We start from the raw sequence: 16,843 nt of genomic DNA on the forward strand, positions 1-16,843 counted from the left end.
CTTGAGTTTAGAAGGCTGAGAGGAGATCTGATTGAGACGTATATGATTATTAAAGGATTGGACACTCTGGAGGCAGGAAGCATGTTTCCGCTGATGGGTGAGTCCTGAACCAGAGAACACATTAAAAATAAGGGGTAGGCCACTTAGAACAGAGTTGAGGAGAAACTTCTTCACCCAGAGAGTGATGGGTGTCTGGAATGCTCTGCCCCAGAAGGCTGTGGAGGCCAAGTCTCTGGATACTTTCAAGAAAGAATTGGATAGAGCTCTTAAGGATAGTGGAATCAAAGGTTATGGGGATAAGGCAGGAACAGGATACTGATTGAGGATGATCAGTCATGATCATAATGAATGGTGGTGCTGGCTCGAAGGGCAGAATGACCTACTCCTGCACCTATTGTCTATTGTCTATTGCTCACTGATGAATAGTGACTCCCTGTCAAGTAATGACCCAAGTTTGAAGTTCTCACTCTTTCATTCCAACAAGCCCTCACCCTGTTCTATCTCTGCTAACCCTACATCCCTTATGATTCCTTGCTGCAATCTGATAACTTGCACATTCCAAATTTTAATTGCTCCATCATTGCCCAGACACACCTTCATCTCTCCAGTCTAAAACTCTGGAATTCCCTCCCCAACTCAGCAACAATAACTTTTACTTATATAGTGCCTTTGGAGAATTTTATTTTGTTAAAATGCTTCGCAGGAACGTCATCAGACAAAATTTGATATTGTCATATTTAAAAAGATTTTAGAATAGTTCACCAAAAACATGGTCAAAGAAGTAGGTTTTCAGGACCATCAAAATGAGGAAATTGAGGTAGGAAGTTGTGTAGAACTAGGGAGGAAATTGTTAAGTTTAATGCTTGGCAGCTGAAAGCATGACTGCCAGTGGTGGAACTCAACAGGTCAGAACTGTTGCATAGATATCTCTGTGGGTGGTAAGGTTGAAGCAGATTACAGGGATGCAGATATTGCTATCTAGGCAAATGCAACAATAATTCTATACCAGCAACAACCCACATGCAGGCGGTAAGACATGCTAGTGGAATACAGAGGAACCTCGATTATCCCATCGAGATGGGTGGGCACTATTTCGTTTGGATAATTGATTATTCAGTTAACTGATTCAATGTCTCTCCTCTGGGGCTCTGAGCTTTCTGAAGTTTCCTTTTTCCTCGCTCTGCCTGCCTTGCTCCCTCTCTCTGTCTCAGGGTTTGTTTCTGAGCAGACACACACTGGTGTGTAAGGGACCTGCAGCATTGCTAAAGCCTCAGTGCCCCCTGCCATCAGTTCAATGGGATTGACACAGCGAGCACTTGCTAAGTCCGCTCCCCGTTCAGGAGACTAGGCAGCAGCACACAGCGTGCGAGCCACAACCCCCTCCAACCCAACTCAGCCCCCGTCTGCCACCCCCCAACCCCATCCAAACACACCCACTGTCTGACCCCGCCCAACACCCACCTTCCCCCAACCCCTCTCCAGGGCAGCTGGAGTGAACATCAACAGTAAGACTGCTGTTGCCTTTGGAGAGATTATCTGGAGATGGAAGGACTTAGGGTATACCCCTATGTGGAACTCAAGAGAAGGTGTGGAGAGACAGAGAGTGGGCGGTCAGTCATTTGGAGACGGTGCCTGGGCTCTCATCGATGATCAGGACTGTTCACGGCAGCATTTCAGTAAGCCGAGTACATTTTTAATCATTGTAACCAAAAGACGCGATCAGTGTTGGAAACACCTCTTCGATGTAATGTTTCTATTGGGACCTTGAGATCTTCTTCGGATAACCCGAAATTCAGGTAATTGATATTTGGATAATTGAGGTTCCCTCGTAGTTGCTGTCTTGATGGTTTCTTTCTGAATAATATTTGGCCAGAATATTTTAATGAATCCATAAATGTTCTGTTCACTTACAAAATGATTTTTTTCCATGAATCAATTAAGTGGAATTTTCTTAAATATCTAGTTAAAAATCACACAACACCAGGTTATAGTCCAACAGGTTTATTTGGAAGTACTAGCTTTCAGAGCACTGCTCCTTCAACATGTAACCTGATGAAGGAGTTCTCTGAAAGCTAGTACTTCCAAATAAACCTGTTGGGACTATAACTTAGTGTTGTGTGATTTTTAACCTTGTCCAACCCAGTCCAACACTGGCACCTCCACATCTTAAATATCTATTCAGTGAATAGATCCTCAATTAATTGCTTCTCCATAAATAGTTACCAAAATAACACTTTTTCTCTACATACTAAATATACTTTAACATTAAAATTGAATACTTTTCCAATCTGTGTTGTTATCTTTTGTTCCTATTTGCAAGTGAAGGCTCACCATTAGTAATGTATAAATAAGTATTACCTTTATATGAACCTTTTAGCCAAGTCCTGGTTGATTTGTGACCTTCTGAGTAACTTCGTCTATGATGAGCTGTTCTTGGTTTTTCCAAGAAACCTTGCTTTGCATATACAGATATTTGTGTATCAGAAAAAAATAGATCTTCCATTCTGTTGTCTGTAATAAAACAGTAATAAAATAAATTACTCATTTATGATGAAACTATTGAGAATTATAGAAACTAACTTCCATGTTACAATTATTGAGAGGTATATATATTTCTATATATTTAGTAACATGTCACATTGGTGAAATTGTGAATATGATGGCTTCAGCAGAATCATTTCTGAATTGTAAATTGCAAGCCTGGTATCTTGCAAATTCTTGTATGTCTCATAGGAAAAGGCAGAAATTTCCATTGGGATAATCAAACCAAGAGTTAAACAATAAAATACCTCATGAAATAAAAACTCTGGTGCTGTTACCAAGCTATGTTGCCCAATACGCTGTGGAAGATGTAGGAGAGCCAAAGGTAAGTGCAGATTTATCTGTACCATTTGTACAATGTTTTGGGAATGCAAACGTAGCTGGAAATATGATTAGAGAGCAATAAAAGGTAAAGAGAAATTACCACAGTAGTTGTATAAATTATATTTATTTCATTTTCTTTGCCTTTAGATAATACAAAGTGAGATGCCATTCAGGTGAAAGAGAACAGAAGAGAATGAACGAATGAAAATTGCTTTCCATATCTATCCAACCAGCTGCATTCTCACCCAATCCACCATTCACTTATTTACACTTAGCAGCCCAGAGAAATTCATCTTGAAAAAGAGTATAGTTCTGAAAACAATTTTGTACTGGATAAGTTACAATACATAAGGATTCTGGAGGAATCAGAACTGATACAGATAGTTGATGTCTTTTCTGTAGGGAATGGTTTGGTCTGTACATTGTTGAAAGAATAATTCCTAATTGGTGACTTTTTCATTTGTTGTAGTTTTGTACTGTGTTGTTTCTTCATTCCTCTGTTATTCTTCTGCTTCCTTATAAAAATATAGGGGCTCCATAATGCAAAGCTGGGAAGGAAAAGAGTTCCCTGTCTGCAAGTAATAAAAGACAACTTGCAGAATCCTTTTTTTGCACAACTGGAAGAGCATTCTTCTTATAACTTCAGCCAATGTTTGTAGTGCCATAATTGTGACTGTGATCACCTCCTGATTTGAGAGTTCACATGGGCAGTTTTAAGTCAATTGGTAAACCAAATTTTTTGGGTCAGCTAACTGCTTACATCCCCCAATCACTTCTCCTGAATTGCAGCAAATATTTTAAAATATTTAGTCCCAGTATATGCTTATGCTACCAATTCCAGTTCCTTAGAACAGAACTGCTTCATAAAGTATTTTGTACTCCCCAGCATGATTTTCCCATTTTCAGATGACTCATGAGGGTAGTAGTATTGAATGTCAACTAACTTGACACCTCAATTTCCGAGAAAATATGACTGACTGTGCGCTAAACAGAGGCCAGAGGTTTCTTGGTCCTAAAGATCATGTGTCATGGCTTACTCCTTATAGGATGCAAAGGCAAGAAGGTGGCTTTTCTTTTGCTTCTCACAGATGGGACTCACAGGGAGGTGAGTTGGAGGGGTCGAAGGCAAAGAAGCAGGTTGGTTTCAGTGGGTATACAATTTCCCTCTGATTACCCCAGATTGGGGAAATTGGAGACCACTCCCTTAATCTGACAGATCACTTTGGTTACACAGTCGGGAATCTAGCCACTTTTCATATCTAATAGGAAGGTAGGTTATCTGTGAAATTTCAGGTTGAGGCCCCCCCACCCCACCAAATGCACAATTTGACAACTTAGGAACCTTTATTGATGGCATGTTGAGAAAGTCCTGGTAGATCATCTTGCTCAAAAATTAATTGATGAGGTGGTGAAAAGATGACGAGTTTCTGCCTAGGGACAACTTGCTTAATTATAACTTCCTCTACTTGCCTCTAAGGAGGATAAAATACTGCCTTAACTTTCAAAAAATGTCCTTTGCAGTACAAAGTAAATTATCACTGTAACAACATTGGCATCTACCAGATAGTTTGGAAAGTTTTCCAGGTATGTCGTGTCTAAAAAAAAGCAAGTCAAATCCAACCTGGTCAACTCCCACACCATTAGTCTAGTCTCGATCATCAGTAAAGTGATGGAAGGTGTCATCAAGAGTGCTATCAAGCAACACCTGCTCAGCAATAAACTGCTTACTGATGCCCAGTTTGGGTTCAGCTAGGGCTCCTCCACTCCTGACATCATTACAGCCTTGGTTCAAACATGGACAAAAGAGCTGAATTCCAAAGCTGAGGTGAGAGTGACAGCTCTTGACATCATGGCCTCATTTGACCAAGTGCGGCATCAAGAGACACTTGCAAAACTGGAATCAATGGGTAACGGAGCAAGTTCAAAACTGGGCCTCAGTGCTTTCTTTCTCATTGACTCCAAAATTAGACATCACCCTTACTTCCAAAAGCCCTTTGCTATTTACAGGTCTTCATTGCTTCCTAGCATTAGCTGCTACCAGCTTTCTCTCTTTACCTGTTTCCAAGCTGTCCTAGCTCTAGCATTACCCTGCATGTCTTCCCCTGCAGTCTATCCCTATGGCAACTTGGAAACGTGAGATGTCCCAGATAAAGATTTCAATTAATACACCTTCCAAAGTATATCTTTGGTTCTACATGTGTCCTACATTAACCACTTATGAAGACATCTGAAGATACCTCATCTTGACTAAGACTCAGAAAGGGGCCATCTGTTGTTAAAGTATTTCCCACTTCTAACTCTCACCTTATTACATAAACACAGGCCACTCTTTGGATTATAATTACTTTAGGTTGGTTTACCAACTTCCCACGAGGTGCTCCATTATCTTACTTTTAAAAACTTAATCATGAAATTAGACATTTTTGCAAAACATATGGTCATAGTCTGTAAACTTAATAAACAGACCCACATTTTTCATAAATACACTCTAATATTATTAATAATTTTACTTTGTAGATGAAAATTTCTCACTATGGCATGATCTGGTTCAATATAGTTTATGTTAGAAAATGTACAACCTGTATGGCAAATCTACAAGGGCATAAGATAACATGGAAGAGTTTAAAGCACTCACTTAGTTTTGGATTTGAAGCATCTTTATCTCCTCTTTGCCAACTACAGGATCTTCTTTTTAGGCTGTTTAAGAAATTCGTAGTTAACTTAACATCCTCCTCACATCTGTTGTTTAAAAGAAAATACGTTGAATGTAAAATAAGTGTAGAGAATTAATTCCATAATCAAAGCATTCATCTGCAGACACTGTTGAAATAAAACTGTTACTATCCATTAAGATTCATAGTCATAAACTTAATAAACAGACCCACATTTTTCATAAATACGCTCTAATATTATTAATAATTTTACCTTGTAGATGAAAATTTCTCACTATGGCACGATCTGGTTCGATATCTTTGTCTCTGTGATGGAGATACATTGGACAACTTTGAAAGATTTTCCCTTAGTGATTGCTTGAGTTTTGAGACTTCATTTTGCAGCTCCAAGACTTCTTCACTTTGGTAAAGAAATAAGTAGATTAATAAATCTCTTTGTACGAGTACATTAACAGCATTACATCTTGAGGATACGGTAATAAGTACATTTTGTATGTAGTTTACAATCTTTAAATTTTTGGGACTCCCTTTTGTACTTGTCCACCTCAAATCTGCACATCCACAATTAAAAGGCAGAGTGTACTGCACAAAAGAATTTAACACGAGTAACACATTTAGAATAAGTCTTCCAGTTCACTAGAGAAAAGCATCAGGCTAAATCGTACATTTTTTGTCCAAGTCTAAATAGCATTGAGTTTATTTGAGATTTTCTTGCCAAGAGGCAGCGGGATTTCTTAGCCCTATTTCACCAAACCTGCCTCATTAATTACCTACGCAACCCTAAGGTGTCTCTCATGTCTGATTTCTGCGCCATCTTGCCACATGCTTTTTCTAGAACACCTTGCCAGTCAGCAGGTATCCCAGGATTCGCTGGCCTCTCTTCATCCGCACAATCTTTAAAAGTCCATTGTATACCTAGACAAACACTGTCAGTATGAATCTGCTGTGCATCGTTCCTGATATTTGCCCATGGACATGGCAGGCAAGTGGAATTCAATGTACTACTTTGTAGGCAGGGTGCTGTTGGATGCGATGGTGCCCAGGAAGGTTTTCCTCAACCCCCATGACCAGCAATAGACGTCACAGCACCAGACTCACGTGGTGGTCTTCGTCTGAGGGGGCCACTCAGAATAAGGCCGTCTCAACTGCATGGAGGAATTTCCAGCAGTGTAGGAAGGAGATCGATGTCTTTCTCAACTCTGCTGTCTAAGACCTAACATTTCCTCTCTGATATCTCACATTCACTTGATTTCTCCCTTTGTACTCACCTCCCATCAAAGCTCATGTTCTACCATTCTCAAAACTACCTGCACCATCTTGCCCTACTTGCTCTCACTCACACCTAACTCCGACAGCATTAAACCTGTATGTCCTCTGCACTGCCTGCTCATTTGCTTGGGACTCACTTGCACCAAAATCAACAGCTTTGCCACTTACTTTGATCTGCTTAATCCCTGTCTCTTTCTCATTCCAGGAGGTAAACAGATCATGGTAGGGCATATAGAGTCAAGTCAAGGTTTCCATCACCCCTTATTTGGAGAGAATTCTGATTCTGCCCATCCTGACCATACCCTGGACTTGTGTCTGAGCAGCCCTTAACGTAATGTGCTAGAATCCTTAAGCAAAGGCTATCCTCGTTGTCTGGACTGAGACCCGCTGACAATTGTGACAAACCTTTAGGCTTTGTCTCCACCATCCCATTGACCTTTCACAATTACTTCACCCCCCCACCTGCATTCACCTATCGCCTTCCCAGCTACCTTCCCCCATTTATCTCTCAGCCCCCTTCCCCCTTCACATTCCTGATGAAGGGCTTATGCCCGAAATGTCAACACTCCTGTTCCTTGAATGCTGTCTGACCTGCTGTGCTCTTCCAGTGCCACACTTTTCGAGTCTGCACTGAACAGCAAGACAGGAGAGTAATACAAGCCTGAAAGGAAAATTCACAAAAAAGCAAGGGAAGGCAATGCAAGGCATCAATGCTGTGAGCACTGGATTAACTCAAAACTCAAAACAGTTGGTGAAGAGATGCACCTGGAGCAGGTCATGAGCTGGATGCTGACAATGACCTTATTGGAGCATTACAATGATAGTGACTGGTGCAGCACTGCACTGATGTGCTGAACCGTAAGATGAATTGGAAATAAAGCTGGCAGATGTTGGATACCAGTATCTATGAAGCAGGGGTGCATTTGGCAGTACCCATGGAATATGCCATGAGATCTTGGTGCCAGATTTCCAACATGGACTCCATTTGGAATAACTGATGAGCTGAATCTGCTTGGTTTCTTTGTCATATTATCCGAATGTCTATTTCTTTGGTGAGTGGAAAATAGGGGATATTGATTATCAAATAAAAGGCTTGGTGGGAATGTTACTGCCTCAAAATTTGGCAGGGTTGACAGGGACAGCTATATAAAATTCAACATAAAGCATGCAGGGGTGGGGTGGGGGGATATCCTGACTTTCAGGCACAAGTTATGACTACCCCTCAAGGTTCCAATGTCTCTCTCTCAGCCATCTCCTCCAGTATAGTGGTGAAGCAACTGCCTTTAAATGGTATTTCCTGGTTTGCCATGCTAGTGCACAGCCAGTGTTTAAAGGTAGCATCTGCAGCCTCTATGCCAAAGATCCCGGCAGTGGCGAGCACTTCTCCCTCTTCATAATTCAATGAGAAGAGCACTGTGGTTGCCGGAAACATAATTAAAGAATTGAACGGAGAAAGATTGTTTGAGAAAAATTGCCATATGCCATGGCAGAAAACCCATTGAAAATGACACAGCCAAAATATGGGAAAATTCAGCCTTTAAAGTTGAGCAAATGAAAGGGAAAAGTTGGGAAGAAGAATAAAAGGGATAGTTTGTGATAGAGTGGAGGGTAGGAGAGATTAAGTGACAAAAGGTTTCATGGTGAAAAACCAAAAGGAATAACAATGGGACAAGTAAAAAAAAGTGTGCCAAAGATCCCGGCAGTGGCGAGCACATACGGGAAATACGAATTGGCAGGATAGAAGTCATCCAAAAGCAAACTACAGGATTTAAGAAAGAAATGAGAGAAAAAGATCAGCAAAACAAAATGAGGGTAGGGGTTAAGGTCTATAGTTTTTTAACACAATATTGAGTCCAGAGGCTGTTAAGTGCAGTTCCTTAGACTTGTGTTAATCTTAATTGGAACACTGCAGAAGGCCAAGCAGAAAAAGATCAGAGAGGGTGCAAGATAGATAAATTTGTACACCATTTGTACAGTTTTTTTGTTACCTTTTTTCTCACTTTGAGCAGAATTTCATGTTTATCTGCATCATGTTTTAGTTGCTTGTGCAGTGAACTCACATATTTTGTTTAACTCAACCTATAATGTCTGGACTACCTGGTCGATTTCTATTACAGCCCCTGGTTTGGTGGAATTTATAAATCCGATCAGTTCTTAAGTCATTGATGCCTATTTGAAAAGTAGTGGTCTCAACTTTGAACCTTGGGATATTCCACTAACTACTCACCCATTGAGCATGGCTCATCTGCTGTTTTCAACACTCGAGCAAATTTCTCATCCATTGTTGTGTTTTTGACCTGAATTTCCACAGTTTTAAGTTTATCTATTAATGGATGTAGGTTTGCTCACTGACCTGGAAGGTTTGTTTTCAGACATTTCGTCACCATTTTAGGTAACATCTTCAGTGAGTCTCCATGTAGCCTGCTTTCTATTTGTGTTTGGGTTTCCTTGGGTTGGTGATGTCATTTCCTGTGGTGACATCATTTCATGTGGTGATGTCATTTCCTGTTCTTTTTTTCAGAGGGTGGTAAATGAGATCCAAGTCAATGTGTTGGCTCATAGAGTTCCGGTTGGTATGCCATGCTTCTAGGAATTCTCATGTGTGTCTCTGTTGGCTTGTCCTAGGATGGATGTGTTGTCCCAGATGAAGTGGTGTCCTTCCTCATCCGTATGTAAGGATACGAGTGAGAGTGGGTCATGTCTTTTTGTGGCTAGTTGATGTTCATGTATCCTTATGGCTAGTTTTCTGCCTGTTTGACCAATGTAGTGTTTGTTACAGTTCTTGCAAGGTATTTTGTAAATGGCATTAGTTTTGCTTGTCTGTATAGGGTCTTTCAAGTTCATTAGCTGCTGTTTTAGTGTGTTGATGGGTTTGTGGGCTACCATGATGTCAAGGGGTCTGAGTAGTCTGGCAGTCATTTCTGAGATGTCTTTGATGTAGGGGAGAGTGGCTAGGGTTTCTGGATGTGTTTTGTCTGCTTTTTGGGTTTGTTGCTGAGAAACCGGTGGACTGTGTTCATTGGGTACCCGTTCTTTTTGAATATACTGTATAAGTGATTTTCCTCTGCTCTTTGTAGTTCCTCTGTGCTGCAGTGTGTGGTGTATACAGTTTATACAGTGTATTCCAATCAGAACTCAATCAACAAACACATTGACTTGGATCCCATTTATCACCCGCTGAGAAAAAGATTAGGAAATGACATCACCACAGGAAATGACATCATCAACCCAAGGAAACCCAAACACATAAATAGAAAGTGGGCTACACCACTAGTGCTTCACCCGGAGGCTCACTGAAGATGTTACCGAGTATGGTGACAAAACATCTGAAAACAAACCTTCCAGCTCAGTGAGCATACCTGCATCCTGAACCTCAACGTGAGCTATAAATCTTCTCAAAACTTGCTTTACCTATTAATCTTAGAGTGTAAATTATCAAATACCTTTTGGCAGTGCAATTGCATGGGGTAGAGGGCTTGCAGTTTGAGGTCCTAGTTAGAAACTGAGTTAAATTTTGGGATTTTTTTGTGCTTTCCTAAAAAGTTGTTAATTTTGGAAGAGACAGAAAATTAGATATTCAAATGTAGATATTGGACTGTAATACACAAAACATGTCCCACCAATTTCAAAGCTTCTTCAACGAATTTTAAAATAATTTAAGCATTACGTAAATAAATTTACACATGCAATATTACATTGTATTTGTTCTTCTGTAAGGTTTGTTACATAAAAACAGCAAGTGATAGAGATCTATCTACTGTAATTTGATGGATGGCTTTTATATGCTTTAATAAATATTAAGCCTCATATTTAGAACTTTTATTACATTTTTACCAAGTGTGAATCTAACAGAAAAATGTTTTAACCTTGCAAATTAATTTTAAATGCAAGCATCTTACATGGACTGAGCATTTCAAAGATCTCAGAATCAATTGTACAGAAATAAATTTCTAGTTAATTAAATATTTAAAATTAATGCAACCTTTGCTCAGTGGCACTTAGTAAACTATTGATTCACTCACCTTGGAATACTTATAACAATTGAAATGTAAATGGCTCATATCCAATTAACATTTGCTCATAAAGTAAATATAATTTATCTTAATTTACTTTAAGCTTATGTATAATCTTTCACTTACTTTTTTGTTGACCATGATTGAGATAAGTCTTCATTTTCTTTTTCACCACAATTAGTCTGCTGTAGCAATGTTTTGGATTTACACTGTTGAGGGATTGGTAGTGGTATATGATCCTCTGAGCTCTCAGTGAGAAGGTCCAAGTCTGGGGAACAATTTCCTACAATAATCATTTCAAATGCAAGGTTTGATATCAGTACTAGATAATAGTAATATTGTATATAATAATTTGGGAATTAATATAATGCTGATACGTCATGCCTCCAGATTACCATCTTAAAGTTAAGTAAACAAGATATGTGACAATTATGTTTTTGAAACTTCTGGGCTTTTTTCCATTTCTCTTTTGATCACTGCGCACCATTCTTGTGTTGAATAGCTGGATTGATAATCTATTTTAAAATCTATGCCTACTCTATTCTAGTTGATGTGACTTATTTGTTACTTATTTATCGTGGTGGCAAAGTTTAATTGTTAAGGTGCAAAACTAAAAGATGTTCTTTCAAGCACAGTAAGAATTAGTGTTTAGTAAATTACAGAGGAAAGAATAGAATAACACCAATACACTTTTTCTTAACACTTGCAGTTACTAAATTATGTAACATGAACTAACCACATTTATTTTGCTATACCTATAAAGTATTAAAAGTAATAAAATTAATTACTTAATTAATTACTATTGTTGCATACAATCTCCAAGAAAATTCCTTCAAGATATCACTGTCGCAAAACAGAATAGCTTGAAATCATCAAATTAAGCTTATAATTAAACCTGCTGATATTCTCGGCCAAATTGTCAATTGAAATTGAGATCGAGATTGGAAGTGGGCCAACCCATTTTTCCCAACCAAAATCCTGATCTTAGCAATTTCAATTTATTTTACCCATTGAGATGTCACATTGATATTTTTAATCAATGTAATCAGATGTGTGACACACCTCTGGAGCAGCTGGATTTGAACCTGAGAAGCGTCAGATTCAAGCCCAGAGGTAAGGACACTACCAAAGCACCAGAAGTCTCTCAAGAAATTTAAAAGAAACAGAACTGGATTGGGATCACCTGACTCAGAGGTAATGACCTTACTGGCAGACCTTTGTGGGCAGCACGGTGGCACAGTGGTTAGCACTGCTGCCTCACAGCGCCAGAGACCCGGGTTCAATTCCCGCCTCAGGCGACTCTCTGTGTGGAGTTTGCACATTCTTCCCGTGTCTGCGTGGGTTTCCTCCGGGTGCTCCGGTTTCCTCCCACAATCCAAAAATGTGCAGGTTAGGTGAATTGGCCATGCTAAATTGCCCGTAGTGTTAGGAGAATGGGTCTGGGTGGGTTGCGGGTCGGTGCAGACTTATTGGGCCGAAGGGCCTGTTTACACACTGTAAGTAATCTAATAACTAGTTATTAAGGTTCTATTCCAAGATGAAAATGTGTTGCTGGAAAAGCGCAGCAGGTCGGGCTGCATCCAAGGAACAGGAGAATCAACGTTTCGGGCATAAACCCTTCTTCAGGAATGAGGAAAGTGTGTCCAGCAGGCTAAGATAAAAGGTAGGGAGGAGGGACTTAGGGGAGGGGCGTTGGAAATGCGATAGGTGGAGGGAGGTCAAGGTGAGGGTGATAGGCCGGACTGGGGTGGGGGCGGAGAGGTCAGGAAGAAGTTTGCAGGTTAGGAAGGCAGTGCTGAGTTCGAGGGATTTGACTGAGACAAGGTGGGGGGAGGGGAAATGAGGAAACTGGAGAAATCTGAGTTCATCCCTTGTGGTTGGAGGGTTCCCAGGCAGAAGATGAGGCGCTCTTCCTCCAACCAGCGTGTTGCCATGGTCTGGCGATGGAGGAGTCCAAGGACCTGCATGTCCTGCATCTCCAGCATCTGCAGCCCTCACTTTCTCCTCTATTCCAAGATGAGCAGGATTCCTAGTTTTGTAGGGAGCCTATATTAACTGACAATGTCCAGACCATTGTGATGGGCTCAAGGTAAGTAGGGTGAGGGAAAGCACAAGTGTCCATAGGAAAGACTAGACTAACTCCCTTCCAACAAGCACCTGTAAGGACAGCTGGAATTATGCTCAGGCCAACTGTGGCTACTTTAAAAGACAAAACAAGAACTCACCTGACCTCCTTCTTTCTTTCCATATTTCAAATTAGTAACTCCCAACCCACTCCACTAATCCACTTGTGGGGCTGCTGATCTGCAAGTGCTGGAGGGCTGATCACTGGCCATTCAGTGCCAGAGCCCATCTGCTGTTCCTGATTGGATGGCTAGATCATTCCTAAGGGAAGAAGCTGCAAGGTGCTATCAATTCGAGACTAAAGCAGCAGCCTTTGTGCTAACAGTGGATGGACTGTCAGTTTTCAAAGGCCTGACAATGATGGATAGTGCACAGTCATTCTTCAAATTGTCCACTTGCTTCCAAAATGAAAGAGAGTTGAGGTCTCAGGAATAGCTAATCAGCATTCCTACCTAGATCCAAGGCCCATTTAACAAACATTGTTACTGAGTTTGGGTAAGGGTCTAAGAATCTCTGAAAAGTCAAAGACCTAGTTAGTCTGACAGCACCTGAGACAGAGAGAGAGAGAGAAAGAAAGACAGAGAGAGAGAGAGAGAGAAAAAGAGAGACAGACAGAGAGAGAGACACAGAGAGAGAGAAAGAGAAAGAAAGAGAGAGACAGACAGCTAGACAGAGAGCAGTTCAGGCATCAAGATGCTGTGGTTCACTGCAGAGAAACATAAGTGGGAGATCGTGTTTGGATTGAAAAGAGGAAAAAACCCTCACCGCCAAAACTAGCTTTGAGATTAGAGGTTCCTTGGCTGAGAAAAGAAAAGAATAGAAAATAAAATAAACCTGGACAGTAAAAAATCATCTTAGACTGATTCCAAGAGTTTAAAGTTGATTAAAAGGACAGTGTAAAGTATATCCAAAAAATAAACTGCTTTTGGTCCTTTGTTGCAATAAAAGTCTTCAAGCATGAAATCTTGTCTTATCCTTTCAGCTATTAACTGGAAGTTCAAATTTCTTTTTATAATTTATCAGACTCTACAGAGGTTGTGATAGTTTTCAGTTTTGACTGGAATATATATGTAGGTCAATTTTAATGATTCAAACTATATGTCAAAGACAATCAAAATGATTGGATGAGAATGTAGAAGGCATGGTTAGTCAGTTTGTGGACGACACCAAAATTTGTGGCATGGTAGACACTGAAGAAGATTTTCTACGATTACAAAGTGATCTTAATCAAATGGGTCAATGGGCTGAAAAATGGTAGATGAAGCTCAATCTGGATAAATGTGAGATATTGCATTTTGATAAAACAAACAAGGGTAGGGCTTTAACAAGTAATTGTAGAGCATTGGGTAGTATTGCCGAAAAGAAGGATCTGTGCTTCAGGTACACATTTCTTTGACGTTTGTGTCACATTGGGACAGGGTGATTAAAAAGGTGTTTGGCATGCTTTGGGTAGAGGAACTGGAGTCATATTGAGGTTGTAAAAGACATTGGTGAGGTCTCTTCTGGAATATTGTGTCCAGTTCTGGTCGCTCAGTTATAGGAAGGATATTATTATGCTGCAGCAGGTTCAGAAGAGATTTACCAGGATGTTGCCGGGTATGGAAGGTTTGAGTTATAAAGAAAGGCTCAAAAGGCTGGGAACTCTTCCACTGGAGTGTAGGAGGTTGAGAGATGACCTTATAGAAGTTTATAAAGTAATGAGCAGTATAGATAAAGTTAATAATAGCTGTCTTTTCCCTACGATGGGGGATTTCAAGAATAAGGAGCATATTTTTAAGGTGAGAGGAGAGAGATTTAAAAAAGACATAAGGTTCAATGTTTTACACAGAGGGTGGTTCACATGTGGAATGAATGTCCTAAGGAAGTGGTGGCTGTGAGTAAAATTACAGTGTTTAAAAGACATTTGGAGAAGTACATGAATAGGAAAGATTTGGAGGGATATGGGCCAGGATCAGGCAGGTTGGACTAGTTTACTTTGGGATTATGTTTGGCATGGACTGGTTGGGCCAAAGGGCCTGTTTCCATGCTGTATGACTCTAAATGTTCCAAGTTTTGTCTTCCATTATCTAAAAAGAAATAAGGCTGAATCCTACATTTATTTCGATAAGTGCCAGTCAAATTGAGTTTTTTGGAGGATTCTAGACAGAGGATTTCTTGCCAAATCTTATCGAATTTGTCTCATTAACTACCTAACCCCTGAAGGATAGTGTTGCCCTCATTTGATTCTGTCCTCATATTATCATGCGTTGTTCCAGGAATAACTCCTCGCTGTGAGCATCCAGGTCATTCCCATGAGCTGGATGTGTGTCCCTGAGCACACAGTGTCCTTGCAGCAGCATTACAATGATAATTGCAGCCCTCGGTGCACAATGAAGTGGCAAACTACATTTTAAGTGGATTAGAGATGAGTTGTGACAGTTCTCAGAGATTAGATTAGATTCCCTACAGTGTGGAAACAGGCCCTTTGGCCCAACAAGTCCAGAGGCTGACACATATTGTATTTTGATGTCAATGGACATCATTGGGCTAGTACATGGAGCGTGCCATAAGATGTTGGTGCCCAGTGCCCAAAGATCTTTTGCAGTAGTGGCCAACTAAAGTCACTGGGTATTTGCTCTGAATTCCATGTTGAGAATTGTGATCACTCAGTTTGTTTGGCACATTTGATAAGATAGCAAGTTGAATATTAATGAGATGAGTTGTTTCACAAGCTATAACCTCCTGATTCGGCAAATCACCATTGCCCCTCGAGAAACTCACTACCTCTCGTTAAGTGCAAGAAAGGCCCAGTGATTTACTCTTGAAGTTGAGAGGGGCCTTGCCAGATTCCACACACAAATTTACCACAAATCTTGCCATAGCCATTATCGCTCAGAATAGTATAAGATTTCATCGATAGACTCATTTTGTTTAATTACCTGCAGCTGCTGACAAGTCTGTTACACCAATGATGGGTTCATGCCACTTCAATGGATTGGTACAGCCAGATGGATCTGCCATCTGAAGTAACTGCCTTACTTTGTTATCATTTTCCATTATATTTTCAGTTGTGTGGGTTGATTCATTGCTTCCATTATGTAATCCTCTCTTACAGGAATGCATATTTTCACAAACATTTGAGTATCTGAAGAGTTTCAAAAATTAAATTTAACAAAAGAAAGTATATTAACATATAATTAATACGGAACCACTTAAAACTTTGAAAGATTATAAATACTAATTTTGACCTCATTTATTCACAATAAGGGCAACATGTTTAAATTTATCCACAAAATATCATTGTTGTACTTTTTTTTACTGTTTATCAGTATTTGCATGGATTGGAGAAAGCTGATGACACTTGTAGTCAAATCCCGAAGCGATAAGCATAACAGGTCCGGGCAGCAGGCTGTAGAGGGACTCATATCTAATGACTGTCTGCCCCTCCTCCATGGTTATGTCCATGCTCGGGTGTCCTTTGTGAAGGAGCACACACACAGTCTATCAATGCTCTTGATGCCTTCAGGAGAGTTGGACATGGCAGGGGATACAATGCCTTATTTTCCCCTCCAAATCAATTGTGATTTAGCCCCTTCCTGCTCTCCTTACCTTCTTCACTTCTGATGGTTCATATTGCCCGTAATGGCTTTGCTTGTAAAATATCTAATTGGCTCCACAGGCATATTACTGGTGGTGGTCAGTCATTTAAAAAAACCCAGCAAGATTAAGGAGAAAAGGGTAATTAGGGAGAGAATCAGCAAGGCAGCCTTTGTGTGGAGCTGCAGGAGATGGGGGAGATACCAAATGAGTATTTTTCATCAGTATTTACTGTGGAAAAGGACATGGAAGATATAGAAAGTAGCGAAATAGATGGTGACATCTGGATGTCTTGAAACACATAAAAGTGGATAAATCCCCAGG

The 16,843-nt window shown here is 40.2% G+C and overlaps 1 protein-coding gene across 9 annotated transcripts in view; it reads right to left on the minus strand.

The window, feature by feature from the left end:
- Window positions 1–16,843, minus strand: part of LOC122554537 — an 86,608-nt gene that overhangs the window by 12,986 nt on the left and 56,779 nt on the right. For 8 of the 9 annotated variants that reach the window (XM_043699715.1, XM_043699716.1, XM_043699713.1 and 5 more), the window contains 5 exons: window positions 15,862–16,067; window positions 10,946–11,102; window positions 5,791–5,937; window positions 5,501–5,604; window positions 2,359–2,511 (listed from right to left, as the gene is read on the minus strand). In XM_043699715.1, coding sequence (XP_043555650.1) covers window positions 2,359–2,511; window positions 5,501–5,604; window positions 5,791–5,937; window positions 10,946–11,102; window positions 15,862–16,067 — 767 coding nt within the window. The remainder of the gene's footprint in view (window positions 1–2,358; window positions 2,512–5,500; window positions 5,605–5,790; window positions 5,938–10,945; window positions 11,103–15,861; window positions 16,068–16,843) is intronic. The other variant, XM_043699718.1, reaches the window with a different exon arrangement.

Source organism: Chiloscyllium plagiosum, chromosome 11, assembly GCF_004010195.1.
Source record: "Chiloscyllium plagiosum isolate BGI_BamShark_2017 chromosome 11, ASM401019v2, whole genome shotgun sequence".
NCBI lineage: Eukaryota > Metazoa > Chordata > Chondrichthyes > Orectolobiformes > Hemiscylliidae > Chiloscyllium > Chiloscyllium plagiosum.